The 19,167-nt window shown below is 42.8% G+C and overlaps 1 protein-coding gene across 1 annotated transcript; it reads left to right on the top strand.

Moving 5' to 3' along the window:
• Positions 1-5,807: 5,807 nt before the first annotated feature.
• LOC147032344 (transforming growth factor beta-3 proprotein-like) lies at positions 5,808-18,875 on the top strand (the record flags this gene model as incomplete). The annotated part of the gene is made up of 6 exons (XM_085869878.1): positions 5,808-6,038; positions 6,778-6,901; positions 7,509-7,616; positions 8,150-8,315; positions 14,791-14,944; positions 17,102-18,875. Coding segments are annotated over 6 exons (942 nt in total), but the record flags the coding sequence as incomplete, so codon positions are not given.
• Between the last annotated feature and the right edge of the window lie 292 nt (positions 18,876-19,167).

The raw sequence follows: 19,167 nt of genomic DNA, 5'->3' as shown, positions 1-19,167 counted from the left end.
GATGGGACCATCCGAGCACTGTACATGTGCATGTGGTGAGTGAGTGATGTACAACAGGTTAAGTAACACTGAGTGAACATAACTGTACAACCGCCCTGGGAACATTACGCTACTTACTTACCCTCAGTTTCTGGCACTTTTCGGCAGCTTTCCATCCTTTTTCTTCTTTCTCATTACATAACAATTATCTCTCATCTTTATGAGGATCACGTCAGCTTTCAATCACTTCAATTTTTCATTTTAGTCGATGATGCGATTGTGGTGTTTCGATGCATAAAGCGTATGTCGGCCACATGTACACACAAGTCCAGAAGCAAAAGTGTTCTGAAGAAGACATGGCATGTCACATGATATACGAGGTAATCCCATCGCCGTTTTGGGGGGTCGGAGGCAATCGAGAATAGAAAGACAGCAAAAACACCAAAATCTTCATTTCAAGATATTTATTCAAGTAAAAAGAACAATGATTAAGTGTTAAGTGAAGCAGTAGTTATTGATTAAACCAAATATGAATCTCTAATTCTGTGGACTTCAAAGCATTTTGATCTGCACAGAGTGATTGAACAAATCTAGCACTCGACTGACTTACCTGCTGCACACGTGAGAAGCACAAAAGTGTTGCCTGTAGGTAATGGCTGATGGCGTACATTATATGTGAATCATATAACCAGTTTGTAGTTTATAATAAGGAGGTTTACTTTTACAATCTTGGAATTATTTTGACTTGTGAACCGCAAACATGCACAGTTCAAGCTTGAATGGGACAAAGTAAAATTGGTGATCAGGTCGTGGTGAAAGGTAAACCGATTGGATTTTTCCACATTGTTTGATGCAGTGAAAGGACCTTGGGAAATAGCACGTGATAGCCGAGACTTCGAGTTATGTGTGAACCTCGGGATTCATGACATGCTAGTAGGGAGGGAAGAAGTTTCACAAGGTGGTGCCGAAGGAGGCCGAGCCATGTCTGGATGTGGGACAGATGTTGCTGGAAATAATTTATAAAATGTATCTTCGGAAAGCTGAAATGAGGGTTTTTAATGTTAAAATTAATTTTTAGGATGCTGAAATGAAGGATTTTCATGCTATAAAATTGATATTCAGAATATTAGTATGAATGCAAGTACAATATTGGTAATTTGAATACCAAAATGGATGCAAAGTTTGGAAGTGTGAATGCAGAGATTGCAAGTATGAAGAAGAGAGAGTGTGGGTGCTCAAGTTGCCAAAGTATGGAGAGAGATGAGTCAAAAGATGGAGAAAACTGGTGAGGAGCTAAAGTCAGATGTGACAACGCTGGTGGTTAAACTAGAAGTGCAGATAAAAAGGTGAGCATCGAAGAAGGTGTGTGAGAAGTATGACCAGCAACTGGTGGTTGGACGACAGAGTAAGGCAAGTGGAGAAAATTAAAAGTGCCAAGGATTCTGGTGTCGAAGCAGATGTGTATTGGATGCCAGTTATGAACTGCCACATAGGGTTGGGTTGGAGACTCCGATCGTGCAATTGTGGGACAACACCAGCAGCACGGGGGCAGCAGTATGAGCTTTCTCTCTGTGACGTGACACGTGGGACTTATAATGGAGACGAGAATCTGGGGGAGTATGAATTAGGTTCAGTTTTAGAAGGGAGCAAAATTGAGTAAATGATCTGTGTAAGAAAAACCGACTGGATTAATGGCTTGGTTTTGGAACCAGGATGGAAAGTTATTGAACCTTCAATCGAGTTCTCCATTTGATTATGATGTGGTGGTACAGTATCTGACCACACAATTTGTTACAGAGCAGCAAATAGAAATGATAAGTTCAGTTAATGTCATGGAAATGGTAGCCTCCAGAGATGTTTCAGCAGCTGGGACATGATATTGAGCAGTCAGTAAGGCTTGTTCAACCAGACATGACAGCAACAGGAATTCAAAATCTGACCCATGACTTTTGTAGCAGCTATTGAAGTGGATTTAGGCTTTCAGGTTCAGCGAGATAGGTTGAAAGTGAAATATTTGTACAATCTGGCACAGGTATCTACAGAGTTAACTATGGTAGATGTTTGGCGGGCGGGGGAAGGAGGGGGCCTTAAATGTGCAAAGATGTGTCACCAAATTGGTACAAGTGCTTGAGAGCAGTGAAATCAAGAGTTGTCAACAGTGAGAAAAAAAAAACCCCTAGAGGAGCTGAAACAGATTAGTTAAGGATTAATGAGGAGAGATTTTAAAATCATAAACCGATTGATGTGAAACAAAACAGGGATGAGAGTTTTCATATATAACTATGGTAACCTTCACAGAGAAATAGAATGCCACCGGGAAACAGCAGTAGAGTTTCCTCATATTTGGGGTGTAGAGGAGTCGGGTATGCACGACATGAGTATAATATGGATATACAAGACAGCCCTGGATTGGTGAAGAAGGTCAGACTGCATCAATGAGGAGGAACGTCTGCAATACATGGTCGGGAATGACGGGCAAGCAACTATAACCCGAGAAGAATGAGAGACACAGTGCCGTGAGGGGAATATGGTGAGGCGGGAAACTGGAATTGGTTTGAGCTCATTGTGCAGCGTCCGACCATCATGGAGTATGGTACTACTTCAATATGGAGGGATGGCACGGGGGGGGGGGGTGGGGGAAATGGCCACCCTATCAAGTGTATACAAAATGATATGCTGGAAAAAAACAAAAAACACCAAAAAAACATTACTTTGTCTTGCATGGTAGAAGGGGAAACTGGCCATGTCATGGTGGATATGGCAGCAATATGAAAAATGTGAATCCCAACTTTTTTGAGAATGGTGAGAATGAATGGACATTGCTCGCCATTGGCTCGAAATAGAGTTTGAAATTGGTTGACGGGAAGAAAGCACCAAGATTAAGGTCATTGATTAAAATGGGCAGATAAGGTGAGGTGGAAGTTTATGTGGTGGGATTGTGTGATCCGTGTTTGATTGATTTTTTGGAGGGGTGGGAGGGGGGGGGGATTATGTGATCCTTGCTGTCATTTTCATTTTGAAAAGTCTTGTTTAGGTATCGTTTAGATACCATTCTGTAGGTATCGGATCTGGTATGTAGTGTCCTTCGAGAGCCATGATCGAAGGAACGAAAGTTGTGTAAATATACTTGCATCTATTTCCATTACCATACAGTACCTCTCAACTGTGAGGTGATCAATATGGACCAATCATCACCGATTTCGACCAGGATAGTTTCAGTGGACAATTTGAACGATAGGTTTTAACAAGTGAGGGTTGACAAAGGTGTGTTGGTATTATTTTCCAATTGTTGATCAAGCGTTGAGTTATGAAGTATTGCCACTGGGGCACAGCAGGCTTCGTATTCTCATCCAATATCATTTTCACTTTGACTTTGTTCTTCGTTGTAACTCGAGTGGTTCAAATAAGTACAACTGCATCCTCACAATGATGTCAGAAGAATGAATATCACAAGAGATGTTCTCAGTTAGTGAAGTCATGGTGGAAAATGACCACGATGAAAAACACTCGAAACGAGGTTGCCATGATTCCACTTGGTTAAGTGGCTTGCTTACCCATTACCACTTGTTTAGATATATTATCCTGACACCACCACAGCCTCTGTTATGGAGTATGTGCTGCGCTTTGTGGGGGTTCGTCTGTGACATGCTATTATTTTCAAAAGGGAGGTGGGAAAGATGGATAAAACGGAGACAAACTTGGAAGGAGATGGGATGCAGGGAATGTTCGGGAGTGTATGGGATATACATGGAGAAGAAGGGAGGTGGGTGAATGTAAAAACAATTCCACCATTTTGTAATGACAACATGCATATGGCATCTGTTCATTTTTCAGGGGCCAATTAATTATCTTACGGATAATAGTTAAATCAAGGGCCCTTTTTTTGTTTCTCTGAGCCCCACTTTTATATTTACTGCTCAAGTCCCAGTGACATTTCGTAAGCGATTGGAATGTCTGAATCAAAACATCTTGATTTCATATGCATTTTAAGTGCTTTATGTGATTTGTTAATGTGAATAGGAAGCACGGCTAAAGGCAAGCCAAACTGTCAAATTGATGGGACGATGGTTGACCCCTCCAGAGAGTGATCATAATCTGACTTGTCATGAGTTTTGGCACAAACTGGCAGCCGGCAAGGCCTCCGAGCACCGTAGTTCCATTACAATACTATTAATAGTACAGAATTTGGGATGGGGCCAAGAGAATGAAGTTTCAACCAAGCAGTTTGAGACAGTGCTTAAGAATGAATGACCAATAAGGGGTTTGGCATTGTTCCTCTCTCCTTCCATTTTCCTAAACGTTAAGAAGGAGAGGGGGGTGGGTGCAATTGGAGTTGGTGTGATGGAACCAAAAGCAGAAAACATTCTGTACTGAAGAAGATATGTGCGAGTTCTGAAAACGGACCTTTTGTTCCAGCTGGCGTATGCCATTCACAAATCTTGAGCACTCATCCCTGCAGAACTGTGCATTTTCTTGGCTTGCAAGTTTATTCACAAACCTATCTTGGTGGCTGCCTTGTATACTAAACAATGTTTCCAGATGTGTGTGGCCACAAACAATGTATTTCTTTTTTTCTTGAATCAAACAGAAAGAAAGGGACGATGGCTTTGACTCCTACAGTTTCTGAAAAAGAACTTTATACATGATATAGGCTCATGGAGGAGCCAGGTGACAGAGTGTAAAAAGACGATTCACTGACAGTGGGGCAGTAGTTGGACACAGCAAGCAAGGGGAAGATGAACAGGAAAAGAAGAGAGGACGGATAAATGAGATAGCATTAATGGGGGTAAGAAATATCACGGGTAGGGACGAGGGATGACATCATATGGTGGTGCACCACCTGATTGAAGTCCGAGAATCAGTCGTGGTATTCAACCGCCTCTTGTTCAATTGCAGTTCCACAAATGGGGAAAAAGGAGCAAAAGAGTGGAGGTGTGCATAAAGCCTGGATTTTTGGAGGACAGAGAGAGAGAGAGAGAGAGAGATGGAATAGAGGTGGTTAAAAGCAGAGATGCTACTGACTGTCTGCCATGTCAGATCAACAGACCTTGTGCTTCATCTCATCAGAGAAGATGTGAAAACGTTGAGAGCTTTATGTTCGACAGAATCTAGGAGTGACAGATATGATGTCAGGGCCCCAACCCATAAGGCAGATCAGCACTCCAGTGAGCTATTTTTCAAGGAATGATTTGAAATGATGGAAGATACCCAGTTTTTTGTGTTTTTGAGGACAGTTTTGCTATATGGCCAACTCAGGAGAGGTCATGGCTATTGGTGAGGCTGAGGTTAATGATTTCACTTTATTTTAAAGTGATGATTGATTGAGTTGATGCTATTTGCTGTCCAGATTGACAGGGTAGCTCAAGGGTAGCGTTGTTGTTTAGTTAAAATGCTAGAATTCAATACAGCAAGAGCAATTTGGAATATGGCTATGGTGCTCCAATGAAGGTTTAAGATTGAAAATGTCAGATTTATTTTGCGACTCACAGTGGTTAGCATACCTTTGTCAACTTTCAATTGATAAAATCTATTATATGATGTTTCACGGGCAGGACATTCGCACAATAACGTAATCCATCCTTCTGAAAGGGACAATAAACCAAATAAACCATGTCATTGCTCGTACTCTCTTTTGAATGTTAAATATTCAATAGTGCCTTTCATAAAGAGTAGTGCATTGTGTGCTGGTTCTACAACCATATTCCAAATTCCTAGCTTGACTGATGCTGGGAAGTCAATAGCAAACCACACACATTCCTTGCCAAGAGACTGCTTCACAGCAACAATTGTCTTATCAGGAAGGTGATAATGTGTACTATCATGTCTGACTCAAACAAATTCACAAATGTCAAACAGCCAGTTCATTCAGCCCAGTCTTAAAAGATGACTCAAATCTTGTTTATTTTTCAGGAGTTGATGGGAGGATATTGTTCTTCACGTTTCATTGCGACATCAGTGGTGTGCCCACTGACGTGGATATAGTGACGGCGGAACTCCGTGTGCACAAGGCGGTCAACCTGCTGGCCCAGCACAATGAGCAGCGAATTGAACTTTACCAGGTGTGGCTAACGGTTGATTGGGGATCATTAATGTCACAAACTGCTTTACTGATGATTGATCATTGTGACAGACAAATTAGTACAATTATTAACAGCATAATCACAATTGCTACTGTCCTCACCAACAGCACTGCCACACTCACCATCATCACTTACGCCAACAACAGTATCAACAAAACGACCAATATGACAATTAACATTTTCAATAGCATCAAAACCTATCTCCAACTATAATGATTATTTATTGTACAACAATGGTCCTTTACTGTGCTCGTTCCACCATGTGGACGGTATGATTCACAGTTAACTTGAGATCACATCTGTTGGTTTTATACAACAGGTCAATACAAAAGTGCTTTAAAGGGAAGCCAAGCTCAACTTAAAAAAACTGAGAATTATGAGATATGATAATTATTGAATTCGTCACTCTCCATGCTAAAATCAATTTTTTTTAATTGCACCTTTAAGCAATATCTTTCTCAGTAATTTCTGTGCAGCCAAGCCATATATTGCCTCGAGGGGATCCCTGATTGGCTGTGAGTGCTTACGATGCAAATATGGGGAATTCACTCTGAAACTGCATTTGCTACTTATGATGCATTTTCCACCAAATTAAAAAAAAGCATCAGAACTAATCATTTTCAAGTTTGAAATTTGGCTTTTGCTTCACTGCAACCAAATGACTTTCTAATTGTGGTGTTTTTTTTTTCCCCTTCCTCCCAATCACCCATGATCGCAGCTGCTGTCGGACCAGCCTGGTCTCGCACGTTATTTGGGCAACCGCGTGGTTAACCCGAGAGATGCAGATGAGTGGCTCTCCTTCAACGTGAGCGAGGCTGTGTGGGAATGGACAAGATTTCCAGGTCTTTGCAATGTTCATTTCTTTTTGAACCATTATTCCGTATTTTTTCTTCTTTATTTACAAGATTGAGGATTATGGAAGAGCAAGGTGAAGGAGGGTAAGAACTGACAGTGGGTAGAGATTTGGACACAATAAGCAAGAAAGAGGAGGGTTGGGGGGTGGACATGGTAACCAGCAGGTAAGAGGGTTGGGTTAGGTAGGATCAATGGGGGTAAAAAAAAAAAAAGACTGTGGGTAGGGATGGGGAACGACATGAGATGGTGCTGCACCACCTGCTTGAAGCCCTGGAGGAAAGAGTGCAGTAGAACAGAGCAGGAAGAATAGGACAGAACACGTCTTTCTTCCACATAACTTATTCTGATAGTCTGGAAAACATTTCTCTCAAGTTTACTCTTTATGAAAGTTGAGAAAAGTAGCAACTTCGTTATATCAACACGAATGTAAGTAAAAACAAACAAACATTTATTTTGATCATCACATCTAACTAACAAGGCAGTCATTTACCAGTTATTCAAATCTGAGAATAATATAACAAAATTATTTTTAAAAATGATGAGCTTTAAAAATAAAAACGAAATTAACCTTTACCTGTGGCATTTCCTCTCCAGATCAAAACTATGGGTTGAAACTGAGCGTTCACTGTCCCTGCTCAACATTTCATGTCGCCAACAATACCATCCTCAAGGGCCTGGAAACTCTGGAAGTTCGTCTTACAGGTTTGTAAGCATGAAACACAGGATTGATCATACAACATTCAAGCAAGAAACATGTAAACTAAACAATTTGATCAAATGAGGCTACAAAGCCATTCCAGAAGCTCACAGGTTGGTGTGGAGTGTTCTGGTGTTCATGCTTTAGCGTTTAGTCACCGGTGTTGGGCCCAAAAAGTGAACGTGTGTGTCGCTGCGAAAGGTTCACGGTTCCAAAATCAGCCTTGCTTCAATTGTTGTCAGCATTATGCTGACATGATGAGAAAAGGAAAGAGAGTGGGAGAAAATTAATGAAAAGGGATAGGGAAGGTGGGGGGGGGGACAAGAATATGATGGGAGGATCACATTGAACAGGAATGATTGGAGAAGGATCAGGAAGAACAAAGATACTGCTGTTTTGCATATGCAAGTATTTATGCATCATAGCTCGGACTAACGAAAAATGTCTTGACAATGCTTACATCATGATAAAGTAAGTGTTTGGCCATGGGATGTCTGAATCCTCCACTGTGGATGTTCCATTTACTTTCTACACTCAGATGCAGAAAAAGAGGATGATCGTGGAGATCTGCATGTTCTGGCTGCCGCCAAGCAGTCACGTCCTTACATTCCACATCTGCTGCTTTCCACATTACCGAAGGAACAGCAAACTAATGGAGGTGGCGGTAGAGTGCGGCGTGCACTTGATGAGGGATATTGTTTCAGGTGGGCAGGATGAGTATGTTGCGTGGCATGGAATAAGGGAAATGTCAGGTGCTTCGTTGGCAAGTGGTTGATTCTTTGTTTGGTAGAATCTAAGCTCAACTTAAACCCCCACCTCGAACTTCAACCACCCACTCTTCTCATCTTAATCCCCTACCTCTTTCTCACCTTAACCCCCCACCTCTCTTTCTAACGTTAACACCCACCTCTGTCTGACCTTAATCCCTCACCTCTCTTTACCTAAACCCCCCACCTTTTTCTTATCCTTAATCCCTCACCTCTCTTTACCTTAATCCCCTGCCTCTCTTTACCTTAATCCCCCACCCTTATCTTCCCTCAATCCCTCACCTGTCTTTTATCTTAATCACCCACAGCTCTCTCTCACCATAATCACAGACATATTTCTTACTTTAATCCACATCAATTTCCACCAAGGCCTGGGCTAGAAGTGGATAAGCAAACTGGAAGAATACTATGTCAACAAACTGTGCTGGGCCCTGCCCCTACCTTTCTCGTACCTTAATCCCCACCTCTTTTTACCTTAATCCCCACCTCTTTCTTACCTTAATCCCCACCTCTTTCTTACCTTAATCCTCCAACTCTTTAACACCTTACTCCCCCACAGCTCTCTCACCTTAACCCCCACACAAATTTGTCAATTTTCCAAAGCAAGTGTAAAAAAACTGAAGTTGGATATGTTTTTGTGCAAGAAATGCTATCCTGACACGTCTGATAAATATGAAATGAAATAACAATCATTTTGCAATAAGTACCTTGTGATCAGAGAGTGTACGATCACTCTCTATGTGGGATGGCGTGGAAAAAAAAATGGCTGTTCCACCCGCTACATACAAAACTACAGTTGCAGTATCTTCTCTAAAACGTCACTTAGGCCAAGGTCACATTTGCCACGGCGGCCGTGGGGTCTCCAAAATCTACGGCCACTAGCAATTATACGGCGGCCGCAGTATTTCCATGGTCACACAATGTAACAGTCACATATGTTTTTATTTTTCGGGGAGCCGCACGGCATATTTATAAATTGTGGAGACCGAAAACGTGGGGTTGCCGTACGGTCTTTGATTTGATGTCGCATGGTGACCTTAGGGAGTTTCTGCGGCGGCCATAGAATTTTCAAGGCAGACGCAAGGTGCCCACAAGGCGACCGCAGGGAGACCGCAAGGCCCTATGGCGAACGTGCGGCCAGACGGACGGTAACGAATGGGTTAATTTTTTTTTTTAACAGTTTTTTTTCGGCTTGTCGAATTGTTACGGTGAACGTAGAAATGAAAAAAGTTATAACTCCGCGTTATAATTCCACGCTGACCTTTCGGCCTGCAAAATATAGCCAAACGCCGTAGGGCCACCCTAAGGCCACTGCAGAAACTCTGCGGCCACCGCATGTTTCTGTCAATTCAGAGGGCGTACGGCCGCCGTATCCTCGCCGTAGAGCAAATGTGACTTAGGCCTTAGGCGACACATGAGAACTTACCTGGTCTGTTCAGCCGATTGTCTAGGCAAGGATCACTTTTCAGTGCTCCAGGCCATGGCAAAAGCAAAAAAAAAAAAACAGTAAAAAACCGAGATCGATCAAAACCGGCAAATCTTCTCGTTCATCATCTCAGTAATCATCTTCACAAGGTAAATTTCCGAGTTGCCTCTCTCAATGGCAATGACTCTGGTACCATCTGATAGAGTTTTACGTTGCACAGCATCCGATGCTATCATAATTTTAATAACTTGAAGGAATTCCAGGAAAAGTATGCAAAATTGCATCCCTTTGTAAAGGAAGGAATACGAAGGGATCAGAGGGATGGGCGGGACTACAACAGTTAATCAGCCTGATGGGGGTGGGGCTGCTAGAAACATTTGCCCGAGGGCCAATCAGACCTATATGGGTGTGGTTAATGGTGGAATATTATCAGGAGGTCAGTGACAGAAAGTATGTAATACTTAGAGTGTTGCAAAGTATGTACAGTACCATTTCAATGTGAGTATGTCAATCATCTAGTCTTGTGTATGGCGGCTTGGCTGCCGGATAGATCATTTCTTCGAAGCGTGGCTGTGCCACTGATGCTGTTCCCCTGTACCAGTACACTGGTACTCATTTCACCAACCTCGGAAGGATGACAGGCTGAGTCAACCCCACCTCATGTTAGTTCACTGGAAAAATGGAGCTGAAACTCTGGACCTTAAGATCCCAAACCAGCCATCCTAGCCACTAAGCCAACACCAGGCTGAGCATGTCTATAAAGCTTGACTACAACATTTGTAAATCAGTAGTAGAACATATATATATATATATATATATACATATATATATATATATATATATATGTACATATATATTTAAAAAAGGTAAAGACACAAGTAATAAAAACATTTTAAACTAGAAGGGTACTCTTCGACGTCAGGACGTCGGCAGATATGCCTCCGCCCACTTTATTACATCATTATACATACTTGTACCAAATTTGATTTAAATCCCTGAACCCAGATTCAAAATATTAAATAATTATGGCTGCCAGACCATGCGTCCAATCAGGTTGAAATTTAAAACGTATATTTCCCATGACTGCTAGATCATAATTGTGAAGTTTCACATCGATTGATAAAGCAGTTCAAGACAAAGAATTTGAAAAAGATTTTCATGTAATCCAATATGGCTGCCAGACGACGTGACCTATTAATTATTTGTAAACACCCTGGTATCCCCAAGCCTTTGTAAACATACGAGTGAAGTTTCCCCTTGATCTGTCGAGCCGTTCTGGAGTAGAAGATTTTTAAAGGTTTATTCTTCAAAAAAATTATAGCTGCCAAACCATGTGACCTATGATGTCATAGGTGGAGAACTTTTCGTTCCTCATGGATAGGCAATCATACTTGTAAAGTTTTGCCTTGATCTGTTCAACCATTTCAGAGAAGATTTTTGAAGGTTTTTATGTAAAAAAATAAATAAAAAGTGGCTGCTGAACTACGTGACCGATGACATCATGAATATCCCCCCTCCCCCATACAATTTAGCCATAAGGTAATTTAGCTCAGAAATTTTCATCCTGATTTGATAAAGCGTTTGACGTATGCAATTATGACGTCACAACAAAGCCACCTATGATATCATCAAAAAAAAAAAGCACACTTGTTTCCCATGGGGAGTACTTAACATGCCAGGTTTCAATTTTTTTTCCATGGAGCAGTTTCAGATGCAGAGGTCCAAAGTTTTTCCCTTTTTTTCCAACATGGCTGCCTCGCCATGTAATCCATGACATCATAATCATCATTATAACATTCTACATGAGGAGTCGCACCTGTGGTGAAAATTTCATGTCAATCGGACAAGAGGTTGCGGAGAAAACAGAGAAAATTAGTACGGAAGGTTATCCAAAAACATAATGCCACCGGTGACTCCGTCAGCGGAGGCATAAAAATGCAATAGGATGTACGGCTAAAATATTTACTTGGCCTAAGCACTGTTTGGTTAACCATATGTCGACTTCCTATCCATTATGTTTTCGACTTGTGTGACGTCATGATGATCAAGCTTGTGTTTTTGTTTGGTTGCTCAAGGGCCTGTGTCTTTTAAAGCTGCATCTTTAGAAGGTAAAAATAAAACTAGCATCATGACTTTGATCATCCTTATTGAATAGGAAATTAATAATTGATCGAGTTATGGTTGCCTTGAGATGAGGTAGGAAGATGAGAGTGAGAGTGATTATTAGAGGCCAGTACCAGTGACGACCACCCGAAAAGGTAGTGTGCAATAGTTACATGGGTTCACTAAAGTTTACATCAACACCAGTCTTGAGAAAGAAAAAAAAAAAAAGAAGACAGTCAGACAGGCATTTCCCCCCAGCAGCAAAGTACACCTGGAGGAATGTTATAACATGTCATGGCAGTATATTAAAGGAATGTTCAAAACTTAATGAACCACAGACTGTAGATTTTTGCCAGAAAGCTAATGGGATCCCCGACAATTTCCACCAATTCAAGAGACCATTGGACCCTAACTAACCCTGCTCTAAACTAAAGAAGTCCTTTTTTTGAATACAAAGCTGAAGCTCACGGAGGAACTATAATATAGAACTGATCAGGACATAACAAAACAAAAGGAAGAGCAGAAAGAGAGGGGGAAACACACCAACAGCAGAATTTTGGGATAAGATAGAGGAAGACCGACAAATAAGGGATGTGGGGAAGAATGAGGGGTAGCGGGGGGGGGGGGACACACAAGGTGGACAAGATGGATACAGCCACAAACTCTCAGGACCGAAAAAATGGAAACCTGGGAAGAGGTGGGCTTGGAGAAGGTTAATGGGGGTAGAAAAGATCATAGTTTTAGATGGGGGAAAATCTGAGATGATGGTAAACAGCTGTCTTGAAGACCTGGAGGGAAGAAATTACATTGATAACAATGTGGAAGCTCCTTCCATTGGCAGTAAAATAGGAACACATGAGTGAAGGTGAGCAGTGATTCTAAATTTTAGGAGTTTCAGCAGAAGCTGGTTGCTGGCAGACTGTGTGCTCCCTGCAGAAACCTGGGGGAAGGGGGAGAAGGGGCAAGGCACAGAAAGAGCAGAGGGTACAAGATCAGAAAGGAGTCGGTATCAGAGCGAGTCCACCATGAAAGTGATAGACCCATGTATTCAGCTTCATCGTGGGAGATTCCATTGATCTTAAAGGCCTTGGTTTCCTCAGGGTCAAGCTGAACAAGTGTGAGGCAAGAATGACAGCTCAGAGGGGACAGCAGTCTCCTATAAAGCTGCCGATGAAGACGTAGGTGGATAAGAGTTTAGGTGTGCCAAAAAGGGCTTTGCATGATGGAGGACTGGCTTTGGGGGCCAACTTCGAAATGTGGTTTGCAAAAGAAAGATCATGGTTGATGGTGAGGCCCAAAAGTTTGAGTGACAGAACTTCTTCAGGAGGATTTGTTGAGAAATGAGATGCAGGAGGAGGGTTGCTCGACAGTCCTTTCGGAGAGAGATAGTGAGAGTGTGAGATTTGTCAGGATTGAAAGACCTCTTCAAAGTGTTCGACCAGCTTGTGATTTTGTCAAGGTCTGAAGAGAGGGAAGAGGCTGCTGCCTGACTTTCTAAAGGAAGAAGGATGTCATGGCAGAGAGTGGAGTCATCCGGAAATAGATAAAGAGCATTTTCTAGAGAGTGACTGATTTTTAAAATGAAATTTGGAATAGGACTGGGCCCAGAACACTGCCTTGGGGGCACCTCAGCTTTGACAGGGAGACGAGATGAGATCCCATTAAGGGCCAAGTGTTGGTCATGAGAGCAGAGGAAGTCAGCAATTCATATGTGGAGTTGGCCTTGGATGCCATAGGCAGAGAGTTTCGACAGCAAGGTAGGATGTCAGACTGTATCGAATGCATTTGGCATTCCAATCCAAGCACGTATCTAATGATGCTGACATCCTCGGTTCAAGTACCATGTATGATTGATTTGCTGGTTGCTTCCTAATGTCCTGGAAATTCATGTAAAAGTACACAGTTGTTTCATAATTTCTTGCATGTAAGATATATGCAGTAGAAGGTCCTACAGGAGTCTTAAACACTGGAGGGGAAAAAGCAACTCAAAAAAAAATCACGAAATAATATCATGAGACCATAAAAATGGTACCTATAGGTGTGTGCACTCACCCCGAAGCTGTCAGGTCTGGGTTTGGGATCAGCTATAAACTGTCATCCTGGTGTTTCAGAGACAGGACGATTCATCAATGTGTGTATCGTGCCGTTCCTCGGATGAACGTTAAACTGGGAGTCCCATCTGCCAGCATTAGTTGGTGGATGTTAAAGATCTCACGGTCGGTGTCTTTTGCAAAGTGTAGGTGAGCTATCGCCGGCACCCTAGCGAAATTCCAAATTCCTGCTGTAACCTACAAAGGGCACTGCATCAGCGTCACTCAGCACCCCCTGCGAGAGCTGATGCAAACCTGCAGCCAATTGCAGCAAACGAACGACGATGAGAGAGAGAGAGAGAGTGAAAAAGGCAATGTGCTATCAGTGGGGCCACAGTAGGACACTACAAGCAAGGGGAAGAACGAACAGGAAAAGTGGACAGAATACACGGAAAAGAGATAGTAACCCTTGAAGTAAGTGAGTTGTGTTCGGGAAATGTTTATGAAGAAAAGATTGTGAATCGAGATGGAAGATGACATGAGATGGAAGTGTATTTTGTTTCACAACAATGGTAAGCAATACCAGTGCAGGTTATAAGGTTTATAATGGATTTTCCCACCAAATGAAAAAGACAAATCAAAAAGAAGAAAAGCCTGTTGTCCAGTTTACGAAAATTGTCATTAAATAGTTGAAGTATTTAGTGATGGGGTAAAACGCCCAAGCCTTATTTTTTTTCTGAATAATGTCTCCTTAGCCTGGTCCATGCACTTTTGTAGTTTTCTCAGAGCTTGAAGATGGTGAGGAAGGTGTCTCCTGTTGGAAAGATGACATGTTTGTGGCCTTTCACTGCAGTGGCGAGGAGAAAAACTGCTGTCTGCGGAAACTGTACATCAATTTCCGCCAAGACCTGGGCTGGAAGTGGATAAGCAAACCGGAAGGATATTATGCCAACTACTGCGCTGGGCCCTGCCCTTACCTCTGGTCTTCTGACACGCAGTATACCACGGTATGGAGAGATGAGGGAGTGTACGAGTGAAGAGCCTGAATTTTTACATGTTTTCACCCATTTGTTTGTTGTCTGTCTGTCTGTTTGTTTGTTTGTTTGTTTGTGAGCAGGATATCTCAAAAGGTTACAGGACGAATTGATTAGATGGCGGTGAGGACCCAGATAGTAGAATTTCTAAAGTGATTCTTCACCATTGAGAGATAGGCCCAAAAACGATACATTGCAAGATATGTCAAAAAGTTCTCGTTACTAATGTAAAAATTCAATCAGTTGTGGACTTCAATGTCTCTTCGACACACGTACATGGCAAGGACGGTGTCTTCTGCTGTGTGTGTGTGTAAATGTGTGCCCCCTTGCACCATTTTGACAATGGGCTGGCTGTGCTGGTTGAAATGAGTGACAAATGTGTCGTGACAAATGATTCAAATCCTAAAGAAAAAGGACATTCTTTGTCATGGTTATTAAAAAAATGGCTTTCTTTCCATTGGTGGCACAAAGAAGGGAAAGTTGGAAGAGGGAGAGGAGTTTGAGAAGGGAATATGCACGGCAGGTGTGCTGGGGGATTCCTTTCATGTCTCCGCACAAACCTTAACGAAATTATTTTCATCGCCAGATAATTAACCAACGTGTAAATTAGGAGGAAGAACCGAGTAAGCTTTAGTTGCAGGGTTTTTTTTGTATACCTTGTTGAGGCTCTCGTATGAGAGCGAACACACAACGCACAGCAAGGGGGGCATGAGACAAGAGGGGCATGGGAAGGACAAAAACAGTGGGGAACAGAGACATGAGGAGATCTGTGGAAGGGAGAGGGATGGGGCGGGGAACATGGGGAATACAAGATGGATACTACAGGGACTTTCAGGAAGGAAAGCAGGGAATTTGAAGGAGGTGGGCTTGGGGTGGATTAACGGGGGTAGAAAAGATCGAGGATTTGGATGGGGGACGATAAGAGGTGGTGGTGAACAGCTGTTTTGAAGGCTTGGAGGAAAGAATGGGATTGAACAGAGTGAGGGAGTTTATTCCAAAGGCAGGAAAAAAGAGGAAAGAAAGAGTGAAGGTGAGCAGTGATTCGTGATTTTGGTCGTTTTACCAGAAGGGGGTTGTTGGCGTACCTTGAGCACCCTGTGGAAATGTGGTGGGGACAAATCGCAGACAGAGCAGGGGGGACGAGACCGGAGAGGAGATGGTAGAAGACAGAAAGACCACTGACCTGCCTGCGGTGAGAGAGTGAAAGGCCCAAAGACTCAGCCTCATTGCAGGAGATACCAATGATCTCAAATGCCTTGGTTTCGACAGCGTGAAGCTGAGAAAGGTGAGAGGCAGGAGCACCCGCCCAGAGGGGAGAGCAGTACTCCATCAGGCTGTGGACAAAAGCTTTGTATGTGGTCAGGTGCTCAGGAAGGACTTTGCACGACGGAGGATTCCCAGTCGGTGACTGGCTTTGGAGGCGAGGTTGAAAATGTGGCTTTCCCAGGAAAGATCATGGCAGATATTGAGACCCAGAAGCTTGAAAGAAAGGACTTCTTCCAGAGGATTGTTGAGAACATAGATAAGGGGGGGGGGGGATTTCCAAACAGTCCTTTCAGAAAGACATAGCGAGAGTGTGAGATTTGTCCGGATTGAAGGACATGTTCCACGTGTTGGACCAGTTTGTGATTTTATCCAGATCTGCAGTGAGCGAAGAAGCTGCTGCTTGCCGGTCTGAGGGATGACAGATGGTACGGCAGAGGGTGGAGTCGTCGGCAAAGAGATAAAGAGGATTTTCCAGAGAGTCGGAGAGATCGTTGATGAAAACCAGAAAAAAGAACAGAAGGGTTGATAGAAGCATGGAGAATAAATCGATGTGTTAGATTATAAAGGAAATTTCATAACTCTCTGCTTGGGAAGAGATTGCAGGAGAAAAGATAAGTTTTAAAACTGTCTGAATGTGAACAATATTGCGAGTGTTTTATTGCTTTTACACTCAATTTTATTTCGTATTTATGCTGTTTGCAAACTCATTTTGTTGCTCAATTGATGTTGTTAAACAGCCGAATCCAAATGGCGAATGTGAATTTCAGAAAGTTAAAACATTCGAGCCTGAAGACGGAATGCTGCAGTATTATGGACACATCTTGCTTCTCCAAGAATGCTCACCAGTCTCTCCTCTCTTGGCAGGTGCTCGGCCTGTTCAGCACGGTGAACCCAGACGCGTCGGCCACCCCGTGCTGTGTCCCCGAGCAGATGGAGAGCCTCTCAATCATTTATTACAAAAACAAAAAGCCACTAGTCACTTGCCTCTCCAACATGGTCGTGAAATCGTGCAAGTGCCGGTGATGAGGTGAACCGGCCGGACCTCATCACCATCCCTCATGCCTTCCTGGCCCGATCTATGCACTTTTGTAAATTCCTCAGAGACCGAGGATGGTCCCTCCTGCTGAGATCCACAATAGACTTCCTCAGATGTCTTGGGCTTGCTCAGGATTATGTGTAACCTGCAGCAAGATTGCTGATATCAGCACAGACTGGAACAGACTTTTATGCAACATTTCCACTTGAAACTCGTGTGGATAACTCCTGGAATTTATTCAGGGTGTGCACTAACCGCAAATGCTGTGTGCAATACAATGCTGTGTCCAAAGATTGTGGCCTATAGGGCCTCAAATTTACAAAACCAGCCCTGTTTTGAATGTTACCATGCTTCCGTTCCAGAATGTCATTACCATGCAGCTTATGCAGAACACATACTCGTAGTCATGTCATTCAAACCTTCTCTGATAAGGTATCTTCCCAGAGGAGGGACAACCTTATGAGTTCTCAACATTTATGTCCCAGCAAGTGCTCCGCCATGGCACAATTTACTTGCGATTTAGAAACTTTTATTGCAACACACATCTGTAATGGCAGCCCTCCAAGGTCCAATGAAGAAATCGCTGCCAGTGCATGCTCTGCCCCTGGTCCACAACAGCCTAGGGAATGAGGCAGAACTGCAGGTCTTTGTGAACTAATGCAGTAAAGTGGCCGGCTCGGCAGTGAAACGTCCCCGGCTTTGAAATGCATGGCTGCGAAGGTTTGTGTAAATCCAGAATGTGCAGAAAAAAAAAAAGCAAAACATTTCTTGCGGTTAATGAAGCAGACTCACGCATCTCATCGGTTCAGTGGACTCGTATCTGTTTTAATGGGAATTTCAAAATCTGTTCCCAAATTTTTATTCCCCTGGTGGAAACCCCCCCCCCCGCCCCTCATTTGTGGAAGAGAAAGCTCATCTCTCTAAACGCATTCAGTCTCTACGAACCTCTTCTCCTCGAATGCTGGGACGGAAGCAATGCCTACAGGTGTAACCTTGGGACTATCATGGCTGATGTGACCACAAACCAGCACTTCATGCCCTCCGCCTAAGCAAACTTCCACTGCCCTCATTTCCTTTCACAGGAAGTACAGAGGCGGATAGAAGACGTTCTTATTTCCCTCACTTCTCAGGCTTTTTTTTTTATCTGGCATGTGTGGAACATGTGGATAACTATTTCTAATTCCGGAGTACATTGTACAATATCTTTGTTTACGCCGAAGGTATAAAATTACAATTTGTGCTCAAATACAATTCATCTGCCGTGACTTGAAACGGCACTAATGCTTCTTGGGTTTTCCGACCGTACTGGCCGCAGATTCAAACAATCCATAACTAATTGAAATGGACAAGAAACAAAATGGAATTATCTCACATTCCACCGGTGCTGTTAAATGTTTCGCATTGTCTGCACTTCTCTAGCATTGTGACGGACAAATCGAGTACAGTTCCCTTCTGCTTGATGTTATAGCCCTGACGCCGTGTGCGAGTGTAATTATTAAACCTGACATTCATTTGTGACGCTTCCTTTTTTTGTAGCTTTCTCAAATGGCTTTTTATGATGCAGCACTGGAAGGGGCTTTGCACTCTGAATTTTTTTTTTTTTTAATAAATAAACAAACAACAAAACAAAGCTTGGAATCCATGTTATCGGTGCCATTGTGGATATTACTTCCATCAGAGCTTAGTTGCTGCTATTTCTGTTTTGATGAAGATTCATTATGGCATGGCGTGGAAAGCTGAAGGGGTGGAGGTGGGGGGGGGGGTTCGCAATAAAAATAATTCACCCTGTAAACAAAGCAATTCACAAGGGTCAATTAATATTTAAATGTTTATCATCACAAACCTGCCATAAAAGCAGTTTTGCAATGCATAGCTTGGTAAAACGAGACCAAAC

The sequence above is a fragment of the Eptatretus burgeri genome, chromosome 2 (assembly GCF_056783735.1).
Source record: "Eptatretus burgeri isolate ZD-2024b chromosome 2, Ebu_testis_v1, whole genome shotgun sequence".
Taxonomy (NCBI): domain Eukaryota; kingdom Metazoa; phylum Chordata; class Myxini; order Myxiniformes; family Myxinidae; genus Eptatretus; species Eptatretus burgeri.
This window is presented reverse-complemented; position numbering and strand designations above follow the sequence as displayed.